The following is a 17,859-nucleotide window of genomic DNA, read 5'->3' as shown; positions in this document are numbered from 1 at the left end:
ATAAATAAAACCCAAGGAATCAATTGTTTACATACCATAAAGCAGTGGCCAATCTGGCCCTACTGTCCATCATCCTTCACCCCTCCTTAGTCTATCAATCACCCACTGACCTGTCTCACCCCCTTCTCCTGGATTTCTTCCCTTGTTCACTCTGATGCAGGGTCTCCACCCTGAAACATCGATTCTCCTCTTCCCTCCACAGATCCTGCTTGACCCACTGAAGCCCTCCAGCAACTTCTCTTTTGCTCCAGATTCCTGCATCTGCAATTTCATGTGTCTCCAAAATTATGCAGTTTTTCCTCTTGACTGACCGGATAGATATTTGCAACATTTTATCCCGGTTCATAACAGTTATGAACCCCACAGAGACCCCCTCAACATTGCACATGCCCTCTTATTAACCACCCACCCATGCATGGTTGTTATTGGGACCCACCCACAGAATAACAACTCTGATACAGAAGAAGTGCAAAAATCCAGACCACCTAAGAATCTGGGCTTTACAAAAACTCAAAACTTTTTAAATTTAGTAGGCTTTCGTGTACGTGCAAGCATGAGCGTCGCAGATGCATAATAAACTAATACTTGTTTTTTGTACATTGTACTTTATACGAAAAATGTTTCATTAATAACCTATCAAAATTTACCTGTTTATCTCTTCGATATTCCTCCTTATACAGGTACACGATCCTTTATCCAGAAAATTCCAAAATCCGGCAAGTGGGGCTGGGCGGTCGGGGGAGACTGCCGGGCGGTCACCGGAGGCGGTCGGGGGAGACTGCCGGGCGGTCACCGGAGGCGGCCGGGGGAGACTGCCGGGCGGTCACCGGAGGCGGCCGGGGGAGACTGCCGGGCGGTCACCGGAGGCGGCCGGGGGAGACTGCCGGGCGGTCACCGGAGGCGGCCGGGGGAGACTGCCGGGCGGTCACCGGAGGCGGCCGGGGGAGACTGCCGGGCGGTCACCGGGGGAGACTGCCGGGCGGTCACCGGAGGCGGCCGGGGGAGACTGCCGGGCGGTCACCGGAGGCGGCCGGGGGAGACTGCCGGGCGGTCACCGGAGGCGGCCGGGGGAGACTGCCGGGCGGTCACCGGAGGCGGCCGGGGGAGACTGCCGGGCGGTCACCGGAGGCGGCCGGGGGAGACTGCCGGGCGGTCACCGGAGGCGGCCGGGGGAGACTGCCGGGCGGTCACCGGAGGCGGCCGGGGGAGACTGCCGGGCGGTCACCGGAGGCGGCCGGGGGAGACTGCCGGGCGGTCACCGGAGGCGGCCGGGGGAGACTGCCGGGCGGTCACCGGAGGCGGCCGGGGGAGACTGCCGGGCGGTCACCGGAGGCGGCCGGGGGAGACTGCCGGGCGGTCACCGGAGGCGGCCGGGGGAGACTGCCGGGCGGTCACCGGAGGCGGCCGGGGGAGACTGCCGGGCGGTCACCGGAGGCGGCCGGGGGAGACTGCCGGGCGGTCACCGGAGGCGGCCGGGGGAGACTGCCGGGCGGTCACCGGAGGCGGCCGGGGGAGACTGCCGGGCGGTCACCGGAGGCGGCCGGGGGAGACTGCCGGGCGGTCACCGGAGGCGGCCGGGGGAGACTGCCGGGCGGTCACCGGAGGCGGCCGGGGGAGACTGCCGGGCGGTCACCGGAGGCGGCCGGGGGAGACTGCCGGGCGGTCACCGGAGGCGGCCGGGGGAGACCTCCGGGCGGTCACCGGAGGCGGCCGGGGGAGACTGCCGGGCGGTCACCGGAGGCAGCAGGGGGAGACTGCCGGGCGGTCACCGGAGGCGGCCGGGGGAGACTGCCGGGCGGTCACCGGAGGCGGCCGGGGGAGACTGCCGGGCGGTCACCGGAGGCGGCCGGGGTAGACTGCTGTGCGGTCACCGGAGGCGGCCGGGGGAGACTGTTGGGCGGTCACCACAGGTGGCCGAGGAACCGGCGGCAATGGCCGAGGGACCGTGGCCGGGGGAGATGGCTGAGGAACCAGGTGACTGAGGGAGCGGCGGTTGGGGGTGACAGCCGAGGGACTGCAGTTAGGGGAGACTGCAGGGCGGCCGAGGGACCGAGGTTGGGGGAGGCAGCCGGGCAGGAGGGGCTGCGGTGGGGGGAGACTGCAGGGCGGCCAAGGGACCGCGGTCAGGGGAGACGGCCGAGGGACCACGGTTGGGGAGGCGGCTGGGCAACTGGAAGGGGTTGGTGGTGGATATGGCAGCACAATCTGGGTGGGTTTTCCGAAATACGGAAAAATCCCCCAAGGGTTCCGGATAAAGGATCGTGTACCTGTATTTGAATTTTAAAAATAATGCCCAAGAATCTGGAAAATCCAGACTAACCAATCCCCGAGCAGTTAGGACTTCGACTGTAGGTTCTTTTTCCTTGTTATTTCTTAAGCAGAGAACATACCCAATAAATCAGAAGGCGCATGATCTTCAAATGAGAAGCCTTACCTTCAGGAGCACACGGGAGTGCTTTGGAAAGCAGAGATAGTAAGGAACCAGGTTAAGAATGTGATGTAGCACAGCACTAACCACTGAAACCTCCGTCAAACTAGACAGCAGCTGAAAAGAAAGGAACATCAAGGTAACTGAACACAAGCTTCTGAGGGATCTTCACAGGTCGAGCAGCAGCTGTGGGAGAAAGAACTGTTGATGCTTAGAATGGAAATGCTTTCTCGATACTGAAGAAACCAATGTCAAGATGAGAGAGTGGCCCACGTCCCTCTGGAATATTAAGGTACGCATTTATCCGCAATAAAATGAGGAGTTGCTTGTAAATAAAATGCTTCAAAATTGGAGCAAAGGCAGCATCTGAAAACTGGCAGCCATTATTTTTAAACAAAATTAGTGACTTTCGCCATTCAAAACTTCTGCACAGATGGGGTGTAAAAATATACGACTGAAAGTGAGATCTTGGTATAAAGAAACTTGTCCACAGTGAGAGACCAGAGTGAGGCACTTCTCCTCTCTGAGAGACCCAAAGAGGGGAGTCTACAGAATTTCAAAAGAGAACATTTAAAGGGATGTAACTAGTTGGGGGATGGGCACACAAAATAGAAGAGCAAATATACAGCAGGGGAACAGGCCCTTTGGCCCTCAATGTCTACTCCAAACACAATGCCAAATTAAACCAAATCTCTGCTGCCTGCACCTGATCCACATCCCTCTTTCTAGTGCATTCATAAATCCTTTAAATGCTCTATCTCATGGGTGGATCCTGGGGCAATTGCGCCCATTTTTAAGTGGCCTAGGGGTGAAGTTTAAAAATAAAATGGAATCTGGCCTGTTAGAACAGTCTTTAATAATAAACTGCACTGTTTGTGCATTACACTTAGTTTCAACACTAGAAACTGCCATTTTGAACAACGACTAGACTGACCATTGAAATGTGATTCATTGATGAACATGTTACCTCAGCTTAAGAAAAATGTTTACCTCAGTTGATAAATACTTTTTCACAGAAGTCATGAGGAAGTGTGTTTGATTTGCAAAATGAATCTGTTAAGTTTAATCACCTATCTACAGATTTACACATTGCTTCATAACCATTAAAAGGTGGACACTTGGGCCATGAACCGTATTCACTGAGAGTTGTGGAATCATGTTGGTGATGGCCCTGTCCCTTTCTTAACCTTTTCACCTATTCTTGTTTTGCACTGCTTTTTGAATGAGAGTTTTAAAGAGTTTTATGGTCTTCATTTAAATTAAATGTAAGAGCAGCAGATACAGAAATGCCTCCTGTAATATGTGAGGACATCAATAAACCACTGTCATGTCCACAGTTAAACTGATCAATAGCGTTGCATTGTTATTCTGATAGAAAATGAATTTCGACGACACGGGGGTTTTCTGATCCAAAACACAGTTTCACTTGCAGTGTAACTGGTTGAAAACTGTCGGGTTTAATATTGTACCACTCATACCACCAGGTTCAGGAACAGTTGCTACCCTTCCACAACCAACCAGACCCCCTCAGCCATAGACTCAGAGGCTTCTGTATATATATCTTTTCTTGAGTACTGGTTTTTTACACTACTAGCAAATGGAAATTCTGCTGGGCCCACAGGAAAAAGCATCTCAGGATTGTATGTGATGTCATGTATGTACTCTAACATTTATGTTGGTCCCTACCTGGACAAGGCTGGCCAAGTAAACACTCAAATCCTGTCGGATCTTGGACCACTGAGGGCTGCTGGAGGGGACCAATAACCTGGGAGACAAGCAAAGACAATGAAGACACCAATGCAATAGGCATTTCATAGCTGGTCAGGCGCCAAGCGAAGCTGCAAACACCATGACTGATATTCACAGCCCTTCCTCCTTCCTTCCCACCTGCTATCCGATCCCCAACCCCACACACTTGCCGGATGCATGCAAGGGTGGCTTCTTTTGGCAAAACGTTCTTTGATGCTTGACATAATTTGCCTTATACAGATGGTCCCCAAACCATCATTGACTTTGTCTGGCCCAGTGGGGGTCCTCTATGTTCATGATCCAACTTCCTCAACTTCTCTGTTTTTCCAAAGCCAGATGAAGATTGCCCTGGAGCATAGTCCTGCACATTTTCCTTCCTGCAGTTCATCTCCGAAGAATGGAACCGTTGACTGCACAGAATGCTGTCACTGCAATTAATCTTAATAGAGGACTATTCATTCTTATTGTAGTGAAATCAATTGCAATGGTTTATTTGATTGTGTACGAATCAATGGCAGGACGGTGTGCAACATACAGCTGATGTTCCACCTGCTTCCCTTTTCCTTCTTTGCTATAGAGTACACAGGTTTGGGAGGCGCTCTCAGAGGTAGCACGGTTAGTACAAAGCTCTTGCAACACCAGCAAGCTGGGTTGGAATCCAGTGCTGTCTGTAAGGAATTTCTCCGGGCGCTCCAGTTTCCTCCCACCCTTCAAAACCTACAGGGATTGTAGGTTCATTGGGGTATTTGAGAGACACGGGTATGCGAGCCAGAAGGGCCTGTTACTGTGCTGTATGTCTAAATTTAAAATTTTAATTCAGAGAGGCTCGGTTGAGTAACTGCAGTACAGTGAAGGGGATGAATATTTAAGGTAGTGGATGGAGCTCCAAAGAGATGAGCTGCTTAATCCTTGATGGTATTGAACCTGAGAATGGTTAGGCCTGCATTTGGCCAGGATTGTGGAGAACATATATCACAGCTCGGACAGGTCTTGGGGAAGAATTGAGCATCTAATCTGCTCTTGAAGTTTAAGTGGCTGATTTAAAACAACGTCCCAATGGGAGCACATTTAAATTAGTCAGGATCTTAAAAACTGTTTAATCTGACACCTTAACTACTTCCCTCAATGTAAATGCTGATCGCCCTGCTGAGTGTTGCCTGTATTTATTTCAAAAACTCAAGCAACCCCATTAAATTTCAATGCCAAGAGCAGCAATGTTCCTGGAATGTTGTTGGGATAAAGCAACAAATGGGTGAAAATTATCCCATTTTAAACTGACTAAATTGAAAGAGGAACTATATTTAGGGCTGGTGCGGTTAGCGCATGCTGTTACAGCACCAGTCATCGGGACATGGGTTCGAATCTCACGCTGTCTGTAAGGAGTATGTACGTCCTCCCCATGTCTGCGTGGGTTTTCCCCAGGGGCTCCGGTTTCCACCCAGGGTTGTAGGTCAATCGAGTGTAAATGGGCAGGATGGGCATGTGGGCTGAAAGGGCCTGTAACTGTGCTCTACATCTAAATTTGGAAAAAATAGATCGTAGACTGGTGCGAAAATCCACCCTGGTCACAACGAATACTAATAGATTTAAAAAGAAACAGCCGTTTCTGAAGGTTGGGTGCTGAATTTTTGCAACTTACTTTTTTTCATCTGGCTTTAGCTGAAGGAGCTTGAACAGGGAAGCAAAGAGGCGGTCCTGGATGCAGAATGACACCAAGGCATTGAAAACTGAAAACAGAAGATGACAAGTCATTTCATCATTGAACACACTGGCAAGTTCTTCAAGTCTCAGTCATTTAATGCAGCATCAGGGAAACTTTTTGTTTTAAAGGTAAATTCAGTGGATTTGAAATAACACTTACAGTGTAAACCATCAATGGAATGTGACCTTTTAGCAAGCTGCTCAGAGCACTAAAGATTCATTAGATAATCTTCCATTTTCAACAGTCTTGCTTTTAAAGTACTTTTGTGAACCAGGACTTTCAATGTGGTCTGCCAGGGCACCCTGGGTTATGCTCAAAGATACACTGGATTGATTGAACTCGAGCTGGCTCTACAATGGGCAACACACTGGCAAAGAAGGCAGTTTGATCCTGACCTCGTGCTATGTGCGTGGATCTGAAATGTTCACCTTGAGCGCACAGTTTCCTCCTGGTTTCCTCCCACATCCCAAAAAGCTGCAGATTGTAGGTTATCTGGCCACAGTATATTGCTCATGGTGTTTAGGTGGGGGGTGGAGAGGGCACAGGAGAATCCAGTGGGAGTTGACAGATTTATGAAAAAAGAATGGTTGCAATGAACTGAGTTTGAATATAGTCTGAAGGCTGGAACAGATGATGGGCCAAATATCCTCATTCTCTGACATTATAAAGTGAGAGAAAGGAAGAAGAATCAAGTGCATTTATAAAACAACTTTAACATAGTGTAACGTCCAGAGGTGCTTCACAAGGAGACAAAAGCACCATTGGTGTAAAGTTTAATCTCTCTCCCTGGTGGGAGGAAGCAAGTGCTCAAAAACAATTATTGGAATGGTTCCTGGGTGAGGAATTACATCTCCAGGGACCTCATCAGTGCAAAAGGAAACATGACACAGATGGATAGGATCATGATCAATTTAAACAGGATAAACAGAAAAAAATAAGCAGACATAAATTCAGATGTTGTTGATCAGCAATGCACAGTGTCTGTGGAGAGTGAAGAGTTAATGTTCCCAGTCAATGATCCTTCATCACAGAGTACTGATGAAGTCACAGATCTGAAAAATTTAATTTGGTTACTTGCTCCTCAAATGCTGCCTGACCTGCTGATTGTTTAGGCATTGTTTTTATTGTAATGAGGCAGGCTTTTCCCATTAGTATTAACAGAGCGAGAGCTTTTTGCTTTGGAGTGAAGAGGATGAGAGGGACCTGATAGATGTCTACAAGATTATGAGAGGCATAAGGTACTTTCAAGCAGGGAAAACACCAGTCTGTAATGGTGAAAGTTCTTCACCCTTATGGCTAAAAACGTACCTCCTGAATGTGCCTGACCTAATTAAGGGCAGACTGATGATGCTGTCAGCCCGCGACCCATCTCTCCACTCACCCCTCTCCTTCCAAGGCAGGGGCAGTGGGCAGGAGCTGTCGGGACAGCAGGAGCCATCAGCGGGGGCCATCAGGACAGTGGGGGCCATCAGGACAGCGGAGGCCAGAGCCGGCTGGTGCGGCCTGACACAGCTACACCAGGCTGCTTTGGCCATTGGGGCCGCTCTCTGCGGCTCAAAATGCGGCAGAGCAATGGCCGTCTTCCCTACCTATAATCCCCCACGCAGCTAGAACTGTTCTGGAAACCACAGAGTAGTTCCAGCTGTGTGGAGGATTATGGGTAGGGAAGACGGTCATTGCTCTGCCGCATATTTATGACAGGTGGCACTAGGCCACCAGTTGCCCTGCCTCCATCGGTTCCAGAGAGCGCTACGAGGAACCTCTGGAAATGAATGGGATACTGGAGCAGCCTTTTAGGGCTACTGTCTGAAAGGTAAGTATTAAGTTTTCGATCTGCTCTTGTAAACCAGAGACCTGACATGAAATGGCCTATAGATAGGGTGGGCATCTAGCACCTTTTCCAGGGCGAGAGGCTGTGATAGAGTATATAGACATATTTTTGGGAGATAAATTGGGAAATTTCTATATACTCTGTATATTTATATATACTCTTGTCACAAAATCATCGTACAAGATGAGGGGAGGAAAATTTAGGGGAGTCGTCAGGGCTGGGTTTTTTTAAAAACAGTAGTGGGTGCCTGTGTTGATGGAGACTGGTACATTGGAGACCTTCAGCAGATTCTTATACAAGCACATGGATGCAATAAAAATAGAGGGTTATGGGTGTGAAATAGGGAAGGTTTAATTTGGTGAGGTTTGTATAGGTTGGCATAACATCATGAGCCGAAGGGCCTATACTGTTCTGTAATATTCTATGGTTCAAGAATCTGGGTCATGGGGGAAAGAGGAAAGATTTGAGACAGAGTGATGACTGTCTGGGTGATGGTGGGAATTGATTCAATTGGGTCTTCCAATGGGGGAACTGGAAACACACCTTCCTTGGACAACTTCAATAGGAACTTCAAAACATAGTAGAAATACCACAGTCTCTCTGTAGAATCCTCACAAATATACTGGCAGGATAAGCAAACCAATGTCAGGGTCCTGTCCCAGGCCAACAGCTTCATGCTTCCGAGTAACGGTAGCTGGTCACAAATTTCACACCCAGACTCTTGATGAAATGGCATGGTTCTAGCTCATTCACAAGAACAAATTCTCAGGATAGATGTCATCATTCCAAGGAAAGTCTCCTCACCAAGAGAATCCAAGGTCAAGAACACTCCATTGAAGTGAGAACATAGCATCTCGAGTCCCTCCACTGGGAGTACGCAAATTCAAAGCATAAACAGCAGAGGGAGTCCACAGAGCACACCATTCACCCACCACCTGCCCAACCTGTGGTAGAGTCTGCAAATCCCTACATGCCTCTGGCTATAGCCCACACAACTGGAGTGTGAAAAAAATCGCTCCTTATCCACTGGAGCTGCCCATGAGAGGATGGGCATTTTTTTGAGAGAATAAATTGGAGTTATGTGGTGACTGGGGGAATGGGACTGGCACAACCACCCTACAAGGAGTAAGCATGGAGGCAATGGGCTGAGTGGCCACCTTCTGGCATCATATGTCACTTGACCAAAGTTTATACGCATCAGCATAGAGTCTCGTCTCCCTCATTATTGAAGGCAAAGCAACCACCACGACCCCCACCCAAACTTCTGAGAATATTTCCCACCGATGATTTTACACTCTACAACCTGAAGAACCTCTCAATATCCAACATCTCAGTGTTTATGAGATTCCTTTTCTTTTCTTCATAATTGCTCTACAAAGGACTATTTCACAGCCCAACAATTTACCATCCAAATCTACTCAGCTTTTCACTGACACAAATCCTGGAATAGGACCACTTTCTCTTTTGCCCCCAATCATTAAAAAAGGGGAATAATGCCTAGGCCAGGGATCATTGCCTTCAGAAGATGTATGGAAAAATCTGGAGACAAAGGAGATTCAATAAAAGATCCTAACCTGAAACATTGACCAACTCGTTCTACACATGAGTTCCTCCAGCATTTCAATGAGGAACACAACATCCCACTTGTCAGGAAGGCTCAACAGCAACTGCACTTCCTGAGAAGACTGAAGTGGGCAAGGCTACTGGCCACTATTATGTTAGCCTTTTACAGCTCTATCAAAAGTGTCCTGGCCAGCTGCATCACAGTATGGTATGGTTGATGGTGGAGGTTTCAAGAGATACTCCAGTGATCCTCTCTGCCACTCATGGTCCTAGGGATTGACCTCCAATCCAATTTTCTCCAGCTGTTCCCGTTGGGGAGGAGATAGAGGAGTATCAGAGCCAGCACCACCAGGCTGAGGAACAGCCTCTTCCCACGGGCAGTGAGAATGATGAACAACCAAAGAAACTGCTCACACTAACCATCAGAGGCTCTCATATTCGTGAAACAACATTTATTTATTTTATCTATGTCTAATTTGTTCTACACGTTCGTAGAACGCTTCCACCAGCGTTGTCTCCGCTCCATCCTCAACATCCATTGGAGCGCTTTCATCCCTAACGTCGAAGTACTCGAGATGGCAGAGGTCGACAGCATCGAGTCCACGCTGCTGAAGATCCAGCTGCGCTGGATGGGTCACGTCTCCAGAATGGAGGACCATCGCCTTCCCAAGATCGTGTTATATGGCGAGCTCTCCACTGGCCACCGTGACAGAGGTGCACCAAAGAAAAGGTACAAGGACTGCCTAAAGAAATCTCTTGGTGCCTGCCACATTGACCACCGCCAGTGGGCTGATATCGCCTCAAACCGTGCATCTTGGCGCCTCACAGTTTGGCGAGCAGCAACCTCCTTTGAAGAAGACCGCAGAGCCCACCTCACTGACAAAAGGCAAAGGAGGAAAAACCCAACACCCAACCCCAACCAACCAATTTTCCCCTGCAACCGCTGCAACCGTGTCTGCCTGTCCCGCATCGGACTTGTCAGCCATAAATGAGCCTGCAGCTGACGTGGACTTTTTTTTACCCCCTCCATAAATCTTCGTCCGCGAAGCCAAGCCAAAGATGTGTTTTACATCTGGATGTGCCTGCATGTTTTTGCACCAAGGACCAGAAAACACTGTTTTGTTGAGTTGCACTTGTACAACTGGATGACAATAAACTTGGGAGACTGCAAGGGTTAATCAATGAGCAGGCGATGAGGAATGGTGGAGTTGTGGGCATCCCCAGGTTTTTGGTCCGAGGCATGATGAAGGCAAGGATGAAGGAGGACAAGGGTCCCCAAAGTGAGAATGTGAAGCAGAAAGAGGCAGCTTCAAGTTTCAGGTCAAATTCAGGAAATCAATTTGTAAGAAAATTTAGCAAGTTGAAAACCATGCTTCAGACTCTGTTACAGTTAGCGTAGGTTTGCACTAAGCTACTGCAGCGCCAATGATCCAGGCTTGAATCTGGCCGTGTCTATAGGGAGTTTGAACATTCTCAGTATCTGTGTGCATTTACTCCGTCCGCTCCAGATTCCCCCCCCCCCCCACCAGTCTTTAAAATGTACAAGGATTGAAAGTTAATTGTAGTATTTGGGCAGCATGAGCTTGTGGGCCAGAAAGGCCTGTTACTGTGCTGCACGTCTAAATGTAAACATTGAGAAAAATATCAATCATGCGATGCTTTATTAAAAAGCATAGTTAGATCAAGCACGACAAGTACACAATGAACAGATTAGCTATACCATAGGAGATTTCCAGTAATCCAGACAATGCACCCACAGTCAAGTAATCACAACCTCTCAGATCAGATTGATTCTTTTGTTGATTGTTCTTCTCAAAGGGAAAAGCTGACGTGGCAATGGAAACAGCTTTACAAAAGAAATAGTAATCATTGTATCTGAAGCCCAACGAAACGAGAGGGTTTTCCCGTTGCGCATCACAAGCGGGGAGCAGAACACACCATGTAGTAAAGGAGAAAAATATTTGAAAGATCATGTACTCATTAGATCGCACCAGCCAATATCAGTTTCCTTTTCTAAAAAAATGAACCACTTTCAAGATTTACCACTAACAAGGACTACATTTTATGCTCATTCTGAAGATGAGTCATTTTAGACACATGCAATATGGTAATGCCTACTGGGGCTTCCTATATTCCCAGTCTATCCATCACCTCCATATTAGGGACAATTTACCCTGGCCAATTCACCCAGATGTGGGAAGAAACTAGAGTATATGGGTGTTACCCAAACTGCCAGAGAGAAGGTAAAAACTCTACATGCACCGTGCACGCATACACGTGCAGCGCGCACTCACACACACACGACCTGCTGTCGTTGTTTCACTTCAGAACCAATATGTTAAGAATTAAGGCATTCCCTCAGGTCAAGGTCCAGTGGGAGAAACTGGAGCAGATCATGCACAGTGAAGATGCAGAGGCGAGGACTGGAGGAGCCCAGTGGTATTGCAGGACCAGAGGAGAAGAAAGAGAGGAGAAGGCCAAGACCATAGATGGGGGATATGAAAATAAAGAATTGGAGATTGAGGTGGAGCACATAACCACAATTTTTTTTTTATTTACACACACAGCACGGAAACTGGTCCTTTCAGCCCACAAGCTTGCGCTGCCAAATTACTCCCAAATGACCTACAACTCCTGGTACATTTTGAAGGGTGGGAGGAAACTGGAGCTCCCTTCCCCCAATAGAAAAACCCACGCAGACACGGAGAGAACATACAAACTCCTTACAATGCGGGATTCTACTCCTGGTCCATATTGCTTCCGCTGTAACATCGTGGCACTAACCGCCAAGCTACCAGTTAAGGGAAATACAGGCAGAGCTCAGTTTGTTCCTCAGACACTCACCGGAACGGTCTTCCACTTTATACCTCCAAGATTGCCCACCATCATCGTCTCCTTTTGTTGTGGAGACAGCTGCTTTAAATGCCATTACGATGTCATGGAACAGCTTAAACGTCATCTTGTCCTGCAACGGGAGACATTTGACAGAATGACAGAAAACTATAAATGTGGTTGGACGGTAAACCAGCTCCTGATGCAGCCGTGGCTACAGTTCTAAAGAGTGCCATCTGTCATCAACACCAGATCTCTGCTTCTGCTACAGGTAAACACCAACAATGGCTTTGATTTATATGGCATCTTTATGGCAACAGACCATTCTGAAACTTAAATGGTTATTTAGCAAACAAAAACTGATGCTACAGCACCCAAGGAGATGGTGGTGTAGACGTCCTTATATTTCCAGCATTTTCAGTTTTTATTGCAGCATCAGTTTTCTGCCTTCCAATCATTTGAACCCTCTTGTATAGTGAAGAGTCTCAGCTGACGTTCTCCAGCTATTGTGGGTTTACAAGCCATAGCTCCACAAAAGCAGTGTTTGTAACCCTCAGTCCTCCCCTCCATCGACTCAGTCTATACTTCTTGCTGCCTTGGAAAAGCAGCCAACGTATTTAAAAGACATCCAACTTCAACCACACAGTTGGGGAAAAACATTCACGAGTGTGAGATCACGCACCACCAGATTTAAGGAGCTTCTTTCCTGCTGTTGCCAGACTACCAAACGGAGTCTGACCTCAGGTCAATAAAATAACATTGTTTTTGCTCTCATCTCTGCTTTTATTGCTTTTATTGCTGTACTATGTAGGGATTGAGGTGACAAAAGGCAAAGGAGGAAAAACCCAACACCCAACCCCAACCAACCAATTTTCCCCTGCAACCGCTGGAATCGTGTCTGCCTGTCCCGCATCGGACTTGTCAGCCACAAACGAACCTGCAGCTGACGTGGACTTTTTACCCCCTCCATAAATTTTCGTCCGCGAAGCCAAGCCAAAGAAAGATGTAGGGATTGACTATCTGAACTGCTCGCAAAACAAACTTCCTCACTGTACCTTAAATTTGAACCAATTTAATTTAGAGATAGAACACGGTAACAGGCCCTCCTGGCCCATGAGCCAGCGCTGACCAAGTACCAATTGTGACCAATTTACCAACTGACCCTGTACATCACTGGAATGTGGGAGGAAACTGGAGCACCCAGAGGAAACCCACAAAGTCAACGTACAAACTCCTTTCAGACCCAAAGATTTAAACCTGGGTCACTGGTGCTGTAAAAGCGTTGCACCTACCACGATGCCCATTTGGAAAATGTGACAGAAGCAAATATGGAATTAAATCAGATGAAATCTGATTTAGTTCAGACTGCCATGATCAGTCATTTCCCTACTGTTTATTATCAGTCGTGAGTCAAGAACAGAAAGTTTTGCCTCAAATATAAATACTTCAAAAATGTTGCAACTTCAGTGTAAATTCAGTGTACAAAAAAAATCCCATTTTGTATCAGTTCCAAACCCATGTACAATTGCCATCTTCTACCATGATTGAAAGTCACAGAGATTTAATCATGACACAAATTAAAATGTTTAATCTTTCTTTTTACACAAAGAGTTGTGGGGAACAGGAGGGTAGGTGGAGCTGAGTCCACGGCCAGATCAGCTGTGTTCTTACTGAATGACCGAGCAGGCTCGACGGGCCAGATGGGCTGACTCCTGCTCCCATTTCTTATGTCATCATGTTCAAACACTCCAAGGAATTTCACCAGCACTGCAGTGATCATTTGCCAATGTTAAAATGGAACAACTTTCCACAAGGAGTTTTCACTGTTTGATGAGCTGTGGTGGTGGAGCGCAGAGGAAGTGAATTCACTGCAGTGAAATCTGAAACACAAGACCAACGTTAAAGCACACAGAAACTGCAGCTTGTGGGGAACCACGGGCAGAGTCTGGGTACATTTCTACTCTGAATAAAGCCCACACACTTGTGGTGCCTCAGGCACATGCCATGCCTGCCATATCCCTCCCTGTTTGCTGCTGTGCCCCTGCCCCTCCCCCCACCATTTTGTTGGGCGCCTGTCTACATTTTACCTTGATGAAGGGCTCAAACTTCAAATGTTGGTTATGTATATTAATCTTTCCTATACATAAAGGACAATGTTTGACCTGCTTAGTTTCAGATTTGTACTTTAGTCACAGTGACTGCAGACTTACAAGGGCTTTGACTTGGGCCGGCTGCCGTTGGTGACACATTCGTGATAATACTCGCAAAATGTAACGCGCATGCACGAGCCAGACAGCATGGTGATTCACACGCATGGGTGGGCCCTACTCAAAATCTACACAAGAATGCAGCATCACATCGGGGTCACCACTTGTTGAGACTGCTGGATAGATGCTACGCAAACATTTAAAAGAACACTCTTCACTTGTCTTCACCACAAAAACTGGGTTGACATTTTATTTTCCAGCACCAACAGTGCTTTGTGGATGATACAAAGGTTGGAGGAGTTGTGGATAGTGCTGAATGTTGTTGCAGGTTACAAAATTATATAGAGAGGATGCAGAGTTGGGTGGAAAAGTGGCAGATGGAGTTCAATCCAGGTAAGTGTGAGGTGATGCATTTTAGAAGGACAAACCAGGAGGCTGAGTACAGAGTTCATGGCTGGCTGCTTAGGAGTGTAGATGAACAGAGAGACTTGGGACCCAAATCTATACATCCCTCAAGGTCTCCGTGCAGATTAAGAGGGCCTATGGGATTAGTAGGGAGATTGAGTTCAAGAAGTCATGTTGCAACTCTGGTGAGACCACCCAGAGTATTGTGTTCAGTTCTGGTCACCTCATTATAGGAAGGATGTGGAAGCTATGGAGTGGATGCAGAGGAGATTGACCAGATATTACCTGGATTGGAAAACAAGTCTTATGAGGCAAGGTTAGCAGACATGAACTTCTTCTTTGGAGCTTAGAAGGATGAGAGGAGGCTTAACAGAGGTCTACACGTTTACTAGAGGCACAGATAGAGTGAAGTCAGCACCTGTTTCCCAGGGCAGGAATACCAAACACTAGAGGACATATGTACAAAGTGAAGGGAGAGAAGTTTAGGGAGACATCCGGTGGGGGGGGGGGGGGGGAGTTTTTTTTATACACAGGGAGTTGTGAGTGCCTGGGAATACTTTGCCAGGGATGTGGTGGAGGCTGAAATATTAAGGGCATTTAAGAGACTCTTAGACAGGCACATGGATGGAAGAAAAATAGAGGGTTACAGGGTCGGGAGGGTTTAGTACATTTTTTTTTAAAGGAATATATGGGTCAGCATAATATCGAGGGGCAAAGGGCCTATACTGTAGTGTTCTACGTTCTAACCTTCCTCTTCCCAGAAACCTCCCTCAGCACACCCTAGTCTTTTCTATTCAATCCCACAGGTGACCCGCTCCTTACACGTGTGAACCACTGCACTGTTCCCTTTCTGGGCCATACATGCAAACTGCACCATGTGAAGAGCAGCTGCAAGGTTGGAGGCATAAGCATCTGTGATCCCATCTCACCAGTGAAAGTACAATTTGCTTCAAGCAATCAGTGATACTAGGTGATTCACTGCCTTCTCAGGAACATTGGAGCTTGATTTGACAACCACACACCGACATGACTGCACACCAACATGGTGTGAAGTTGGATGCCACACCAAATATTTCTTCCCAAGGCCTCACTGCAGTTGCAATCCAGTAGCTTGATGTTCAGTGTAATGCACAACCGGACAACATGTTATTCAACATGCAAAACACAAGAGTGCTCCCAGCAGTGGTATAAACTTTCAATGCATAATTCAAAGCACAAGAGATATTGGATTCTGCTCACATATTGTGTAAGAAAAAGAATGCAGAATCAATGTCCTCAAAATCAATAAAATCAAATACTTCATTTCTCCAATTCCAGAATCTCCTCCAATCTTGCACCTCTTCGAGACCTCTGCACTCTTGATTTATTAATGAATTTAATCATTCCACACACGGTCCCAAGCTCAAAAATCCTGCCCAAAACAAATTCCGTACCTTTTCTTTTGAGACTCTTTGAAACCAACTCTGGTCAAGTTTCTGAGCATTTCTCTTCAAACTCCATGTCTAACTTTACTCAAATCCTTTGGACATGGATTTGTTAAAGCATGTTTCCCATGGTAGGAGAGTCAAGGACAAGATGGCACAACTTTGGGATTGAAGGACGTCTATTCAAAGCAGAATTTCTTTAGCCAGAGAATGTTGAACCTCTGGAATTTGCTGCTATGGGCAGCTGTGGAGGGATTGATAGGTGCCTGAATATTCAGGGTATCAAAGGTTATGGGGAGAAGGCAGGGGAATGGGGCTGAGTGGGAGAATGGACCAGCTCATGATGGAATGGCAAAGCAGATTCAATGGGCTGAATGGCCAAATTCTGCTCCTACATCATGTGGTCTTATTAAAAGAAGTGTGCTACACTGCTAAAAGTAATAGAAGCTTAATTAGTGCAGGTGTGACTCACTTCTGCCGACTCTTTCCATGCTTCCACCATTCGGATGGTGACTGGGACATCTCGTGCTTTTTTGTCCTTCGGAGCTGGTTCTTTCTCTTCCTCATCGTCACTTGCAACCTTTCAAGAGAAAGGGGTTTCACAAAATGTCATTTATTTTTTAAAACTTGCATTTTTTTTGTGATTCCAGGAACAGCAAGTGCCCTGTAAGTGCCCGACCCTCCGTACTCCATTTACATTCACAGCCGCAGAGCAATCCTGAAAATGTTTTGAGCATAGAAACACTAAATCCATCCTGACTGGACCCTTCTTAAATTTAGTCCTGTCAGTCCCACTGTCTGTTCTCTCCTCAGAGCCTGGAAAATTTGTCCCCACTCTCTTTTAAATTATAATTACATTTTTTTTCTGTCGGGAAGGACTACACTAGAATCAAAGGGCAAGGTTTCTCTATCAAATGATTTGTATGTTATATAGAGTTCTATTTCTGCTATTCCGATGTTGAGATACAAGTGCTCTGGGTATTTTTTCTTTGAATAAAACATCGTGTACAAAAGTGAATGCTGGGGCAATCTTCATCAATCTCAGATGGTACCTGGTTGAATGAGTATCACATCCACCATCTTCAGACTTTTATTTTTGCAGTAATATAGTCCAGCTATTGGCTGTTCCAATGGAGTTAAGAAAAACAAGAGGTGGGGAAATAAAGTAGAGGGAAATGATTTTGGGGCAGCGACCCACATTTGGACATTTTCTTTGCTTATTTTATTTGTGTTTTTTTTCCAAAAATTTTACATAGTGACATTTTAAATATACAATATATTAAACTTTTCCTGAGAAACACAACTAAAACAAAATTCCCTCCTCCCTTCCATACATACAGATCCATTCCTCGTCAGAGCTTACATATATTTTAAATATATAGAGTACAGTTGGGGAAACTACATTTTTATACATATAATAGTTACATTTATACCTTTTTTGTTCCTTTTTATTTCTGTATCTGGGCCCCTATGTGGTCCAGGTCTGGCTGCCAGAGCTTTACAAAAGTGTCATATTTATTCTTTGTTGTATGTGATTTTTTTTCCATAGGTAGACAGCTGTTCATTTCCTCAGCCCATCGTGCTATGAGTAGAAGGAAGTCGGACATCCAAATGATCACTATACTTTTATTTCCACCACCAGTGCTATTTTTATAAATGAGATTTGATATTTGTTCAATTTGCTGCTTATTTCCATACAATTATCTCCTAGATATAGC

General features: G+C 46.7%; 1 protein-coding gene across 3 annotated transcripts in view; it reads right to left on the bottom strand.

Moving 5' to 3' along the window:
• Positions 1-17,859, bottom strand: part of noc2l (NOC2-like nucleolar associated transcriptional repressor) — a 147,271-nt gene that overhangs the window by 113,962 nt on the left and 15,450 nt on the right. For all 3 annotated transcript variants that reach the window (XM_069918378.1, XM_069918379.1, XM_069918380.1), the window contains exons 4-8: positions 16,614-16,721; positions 12,118-12,238; positions 5,817-5,904; positions 4,115-4,193; positions 2,435-2,545 (exon numbers count right to left, since the gene is read on the bottom strand). In XM_069918378.1, coding sequence (XP_069774479.1) covers positions 2,435-2,545; positions 4,115-4,193; positions 5,817-5,904; positions 12,118-12,238; positions 16,614-16,721 — 507 coding nt within the window. The remainder of the gene's footprint in view (positions 1-2,434; positions 2,546-4,114; positions 4,194-5,816; positions 5,905-12,117; positions 12,239-16,613; positions 16,722-17,859) is intronic.

Source organism: Narcine bancroftii, chromosome 2 (assembly GCF_036971445.1).
Source record: "Narcine bancroftii isolate sNarBan1 chromosome 2, sNarBan1.hap1, whole genome shotgun sequence".
Lineage (NCBI taxonomy): Eukaryota > Metazoa > Chordata > Chondrichthyes > Torpediniformes > Narcinidae > Narcine > Narcine bancroftii.
The sequence above is the reverse complement of the archived record's forward strand: the minus strand, read 5'-3'. Positions and strand labels throughout refer to the sequence as shown.